The sequence below is a fragment of the Varroa jacobsoni genome, unplaced genomic scaffold (genome assembly GCF_002532875.2).
Source record: "Varroa jacobsoni isolate VJ856 unplaced genomic scaffold, vjacob_1.0 scaffold_693, whole genome shotgun sequence".
Taxonomy (NCBI): Eukaryota; Metazoa; Arthropoda; class Arachnida; order Mesostigmata; family Varroidae; genus Varroa; species Varroa jacobsoni.
In genome coordinates this window covers 203,188-208,721 of record NW_019213595.1, presented here as the reverse complement: position 1 = coordinate 208,721, position 5,534 = coordinate 203,188, and the positions used below count along the sequence as shown (strand labels likewise).

At 37.2% G+C, this 5,534-nt stretch overlaps 1 protein-coding gene across 2 annotated transcripts; it reads left to right on the top strand.

The window, feature by feature from the left end:
- The first annotated feature begins 216 nt into the window (after positions 1 to 216).
- LOC111262687 (uncharacterized) lies at positions 217 to 4,922 on the top strand. 2 transcript variants are annotated; one of them, XM_086969287.1, is made up of 5 exons: positions 217 to 419; positions 808 to 1,010; positions 3,472 to 3,744; positions 4,048 to 4,171; positions 4,700 to 4,922. In XM_086969287.1, exons 1-5 carry the CDS (start codon positions 399 to 401, stop codon positions 4,790 to 4,792), a joined length of 714 nt encoding a protein of 237 aa, XP_086825413.1. In that variant the 5' UTR covers positions 217 to 398; the 3' UTR covers positions 4,793 to 4,922. The 2 variants fall into 2 exon arrangements, with proteins under 2 accessions (XP_086825413.1, XP_022692850.1); XM_022837115.2 differs by having other exon boundaries at positions 3,457 to 3,744.
- Positions 4,923 to 5,534: the final 612 nt, after the last annotated feature.

The following is a 5,534-nucleotide window of genomic DNA, read 5'->3' as shown; positions in this document are numbered from 1 at the left end:
CTACACACCAGGAACGCGACAATTATAAAAACAGACAATGGCCTTTTCGAAAAAATTGAACCGAAGTCGAGCCAATAAAACCCATTCCAGGCCTGTTTACTGTTGAAAGTTGACCAGAACCCATTCAACATCGCTGCTAATTATTGAAATAGTGCATCATTTTTGGTTAATTTAGTTCTTCATCTTATCGGGCTCCTATTAGAAACTAGTATACAATTTACTTTAGAATTACATTGAGAATGATTTCGCATAGTATTGCAAAAACGAAGCGACTCTTTCCTTAAGAACGTAGGACTTTTCTTTGACACGAGTGGTATTATATGCGTGATAAGTATCAAAAGACTCCCAATATTCTATTTTTGTAATTAATAACGGACCCCGTCTGTGGTCCTGAAGAGATGGCGAATCTTTCGAACTTGGTGAGTCCAACAGATTGCATCTTCTTATGGTCTTCACCCTACACAAGTATAACAAACGACTAATAATTTTTCTCGAATATACCGTTTCAAATCATATCGCACATATACGACTCGGAAAAGAAAATAGAGCATCGAATCGGAACTTCCATGACAGTGATCTACCTGGGCAGAGTTTGCCATTGAACCTCAGTAGCTTCATGCAACAATACATGTTACATAAGATGTCACGAAAAAGCGCAAGACACAAAAACATGATCTAAATCACTGACAAAAATCACGAACAAACCGTATTTGATTTACGACCAGAAAAACGTTACTTTTAGATTTCGAGTTGATGCTTTGCCGGGTCTAACGTACGAATTTAACCCCAATCCGGGACATTAAACAGATATTAGGGACAACCGGATTGACACTAGCCACAACGAGTATCATGCTCCTATCGATCGTGTACGCGCCGTCTCCTGTTCGATGGGCTCAGCCAACCAATTCCAGTTGGAGAGTTGTGGAATTATGCAGATTCGCCCTTTATGGATTTATCGCTGTGCTTGGACTTTTTGGTGGAAGCATCGCTCTACAAATTAAACAGAACAGGTAAGGAACTACGATCAGAAACGTTTAACTTTATGAATTATCTACTATTCATAATTTTGGACTTAATCAGTAAAGTGGAAGAGAGATCTTTATAGTCCAATAAAAACAGTTGTAGGTGTATTTCAAGTCTACTTTGGGATCTGAACTGAATTAGAATGCTTCGGATGACAGGCACCGTATAAAATATTTGAGAAGATTTACTAATTGAACTTTCTTAATCGAGGCTATTTGTACGGTGCGCTCAGGTCTTGGGCGAGTGCTAGACAAAAACTGTCACTTCAATTTTTTTTTTGTCTCATATTCATTTAGGTTTTAAAGAGTAATATAACTTGTGTAGCTTTGTTTGTTGTTGATAACTTCTAACGCTCTTGTCATCTTCAAATGCGAAAGCAATGCTGAGGTATCTTAATTTGTGTCGATGTTTAGTTCATCCAACGTAACCCACAGTATTTTCTTGTTGTATCCCTGCGGTGGTTGATCTGAGTCAGGCAGTAGATCAGGCCGCTGGAAAGAAGTATTAAACTGCCACTATTGGCTTTGATAATTTTTCAACCTATCTATGGCCATTTAGGTCGAAAGTTATTCGATTCAAAGCAGGAAGTTTATTTCAGATCATCCTGTGGCCTAAATACTAGAACAAACCATGTTAAACTAATTCGAGGAGCTGAATTGTCACGTCAGCACACGGACATAACCTCTTCATAGAACCTGAAAATATATTGACATCTGCCATGGTACTGCGATGAGCTTCATCATATAATGTATTTATTCAAAATGAGGAAAACAACTTATTTCACAAGAATGCATGCTATTTTTAGAAGTAACTTTTTAATTTAATAATTAATCATCATTTTTTTAAGTAACTTAAAAGTAAGTTGGAATAGATACCAAGTATTACACAAGGCAAATGTATACATTAGCTGAGAGCAATTTGGCATCAAATATTCCCTTCTGCCAGTATCAGGGTGATAATCCGATATACCAGAGTGCTAAGCGGCCATGTCCGACTAGCAGCGCTCTCAACAGCAATGATTTAAAAAAAGCAATAAATATGAATTTGAAATTCTTACCACGTTAGAGCGGCTTTATTGGGCGTATCTAAAATATCCAAACGGCCACATTTTTAGCCAGGGCAATAGTACGCATTTGTGACATTATTACGAATAGTTTTTTTTTCTATTTTTCAAAACGCCTTTGTGTCTATAATTTTTCGAACTATCCTCTTGAAATGCGTTTGAATCCATTGTCAACATCCTGAGTGGTTTTTTTTTCACATATAAAATTATATTTCTTTATATAAAAAAATATTCACAACTGTGTTAATAAGATTTCCATCATTTTTCTTTGTTTAAGTGATAATGATTGAGTTGATGCATTCTGCCGAATAAAAACAAGTCTTACGGCAAACTTGCCTCTCAACAATGAATGCAAATGTACTACAAGTTAATGCTCTCATTAGAACAAATGTTACAATGTAACTTAATATAGAATCACAGTATGACGCTCTGATTGAACATAAAAATAAGAGTAAATGATCCGCACTTAACGCTGAGCCTCCTGGGGGAAGCCATATCCATTACTACCACATTGGTGCTACGTGGGTTGGTTCTCAGAAGTGTCGTAATGCTAGGCGGGAGTTTCAAGGGACTTCCTATGACGGTTTCAGCGCTCATCATGTCAAGTTGTAGTCAAAATTTGTGAATACTAAACTCGTTATGCCTAGATGGGCCTATAGAGCCTCCGCTTATCTACGTTAACATGCCTGTATATCAATTTCCTTAAAGAAAATGTTAGTCATTACGTAATATCTGGTATGGATTTATTTAAGATGCGCAAACGACTTTATCATAAGGTAAAGCTGTCGTTTAGTTATTATTAACACTTTGTATTTTCGCGTGCTCCTAAAATGCAGGATGCGCATCAGTAACTTTTCTATTCTATAGGTTGGTTGAATAAAAGAACGTGTTTGATCGGACGCTCTTTTTTAAGTTAATTCACAGTAAATATTCAAATGTACTGAAAGGACTAGATACTTAGACTGCCGCCATTGCGGGCTGGGTCAGTGGGAATCGTATAGTGACGTGCGTTCGAACCATTTGACGAGATCCAGATTGATGCAAATCATTAAGTTGATCAAGCAGTTTAACAAGACCGATTATCGTTACATACGCTCTTTAACATATGATGCCCTCATGAAGATAATGTTTCTCTTGCCTGGACGAGGCACTGTGTCAAGATGATGTATCCAAGGTAAACTGCCGTATTCGAAAAATAATAATTTAAGTTTTTACCGAATCAGACAAATACAAAGCGTTTCGTCGCTTAGTGTGTGTATATAAGGAAGATTACCGAGTACGCGTTTGCAACTGTACTCTGCATAGATATGTTTGCGTACGGCTGCTTGTCTAACTGGATTATGATTGAAAATTTATACCCAAAAACTTAGTGCATATGTTTGCAGGAGATTAACTCCACGCCTAATTTCTGCGCTGACGGTTTTCTCCATCCACTGTGTTCTCGCTATTGTTGCGTTATCAGTTGATGCTTACGTCGAGATCCGATCTAGTCGCGATGCGCGCATAGCGCTTCCAGAGGATCTGAAATTTGCGATGTACCAATACATGATCGACGATGAGACGAGGCCTTCTGTAGACTCACTTCATTCTGAGATGAACTGTTGTGGAGTTAATAATGTCAGCGACTGGTCATCTATGACCATTGGAGCGCAAATGTTGTTCGTATGAGCTTTTATCGATTATCTTTATCGCATCCGGGTTGTGTATATAGGCTACTAGATATAGATGATAGGAGACGGTTAGGTGTTACCGTATTTAACCTGCAACTCGGGATACTAGAGCTTGCGTTTCTTTTTTTAACTTTAATATTTCGTCATTACCACGGTAGTTCTTCTCTGCCGAAGATTGCTATGAAAAGTTGTTAGCTACAAGTTGAACATTTCTAAGTTAACTAATGAGAATACTAACCTAAAGCAGCATTTCAGTGAAGTAAGTTGACCACATACGTTCTGTCTGAGCAGTGACAACCCGGTGGAGGCAACGCGTGCGTATGTACCTCGGTCATGCTGCGCCCATGAGAGGGCAGGCCGTTGTACAAAGTTTCGCACAAAAGGCTGTTATCCGGCTCTTATGAATGCCATACAGGTAGCTATACTGGAAATTTTGGCGAACACCAATTTTTTTAAATCGAATGTTAGATGGAATCTGCTTCATCAAACAGCAATAGTCACTGTAGACCTCCATTAATAAAATTACTGTCTACGAAGAGGACATTAACAGCGTAAAGTGCACATGTAAACTGCGCATTTTTTAAGCGAAAATCTCGGACGAAAGCTCCGAACTTATGGCTCCCCGATTATTTAGCCAAGAGTTTTTCGCATTAGATTACCTTCCACTATTCCTATTTGGGGTAACTGAAAAACTCGTTCACGAATTAACAAATCCTAAATCTAACTTTAAATAAAGTACACATATCTCATATAATATATTATACAGCTAAAGTAATAAGCGTATACTCCCTCTAAGATTGTTCTGAAATAAGTAAATTCAAATAAGCGTCAAGCAAACTTGAGTGTTAAAAAATTGAATCTTCTTCATTACATTGTATCAACGAAAAACGTCTGCTTTGAAGCTGGTAAGTGTTAGTTTTAGTGTTCAATTTACTTCTTGCAGGTGAGATTGCCGGCTGTCTTCTATCCGGACGTAATCCTTGGCTGTGTACTTTACATGCTTGCATTGGGAGCTCGTGTAGCCCAGAGACGTTAGGCAATCTGACACGTTCTTCTGCCAGTTGACAAATGGATATAGACATTATTCAGGTTTCATTAATTAATGAAACGCAATTCTACTATTAAACGTAGTTACACAAAGTGTGTGCTTTGGTCTAGATCTGTTATTACGCTTTTATTATTGCATTCTTATTTATCTAATTCTCTATATTTAAGTATTTTAACTATAATTGCCTTTCGTGTTACTAAATATCACAGCTGAAGCTTAGTGTGTTTAATATAATACCACATTTTTCGAAAGAAAAAGAAAATCTGTCTCACCTAATACGGAGGTCGTGCTAAAATGGCGGTCGTATACCAACGACGGTCTGTGTTCGCTGACAAAAGTCGTTGCAATATCCAATCTTTCTTTCCAGTGGATTTCTCAGAAATATACTATTTTTCAATAAATTAGGTAACCGAATGATGTTTCTTCAAGTCCAACATTAGTATGATAAGCGTAAGTTGAAACAACTTGTACAGTAATGTAAACTTGAAACAAGTTTACATTACTGAAATTCGTATTAAAGAATACTTGTTTATTACATGTTGCTAGTGTTTGTTATTTACAGCTTTTCAAAATAGACACATTTGGCCAACGAACTCCATCACCTACTTCTGTGTTTTCAAGGTTCGCATACATTTTTTTTTTTGAAAAATGAAGGAATTGTATTTTGTTTACTTAATACTTGTTAAGTTACGAAGCGTTGAAAGCTTGTAATTGCTCTAGGATATCTCAC

What these genes read in the sequence shown, in the direction of transcription:
- LOC111262687 (XM_022837115.2), top strand. Translation starts at nt 399, where the DNA reads ATGGCGAATCTTTCGAACTTG. An exon ending in CTACAAATTAAACAGAACAG is followed by an intron (nt 1,011 to 3,456) that starts GTAAGGAACTAC and finishes CCAAAAACTTAG; the next exon opens with TGCATATGTTTGCAGGAGAT. An exon ending in CTCTTATGAATGCCATACAG is followed by an intron (nt 4,172 to 4,699) that starts GTAGCTATACTG and finishes TACTTCTTGCAG; the next exon opens with GTGAGATTGCCGGCTGTCTT.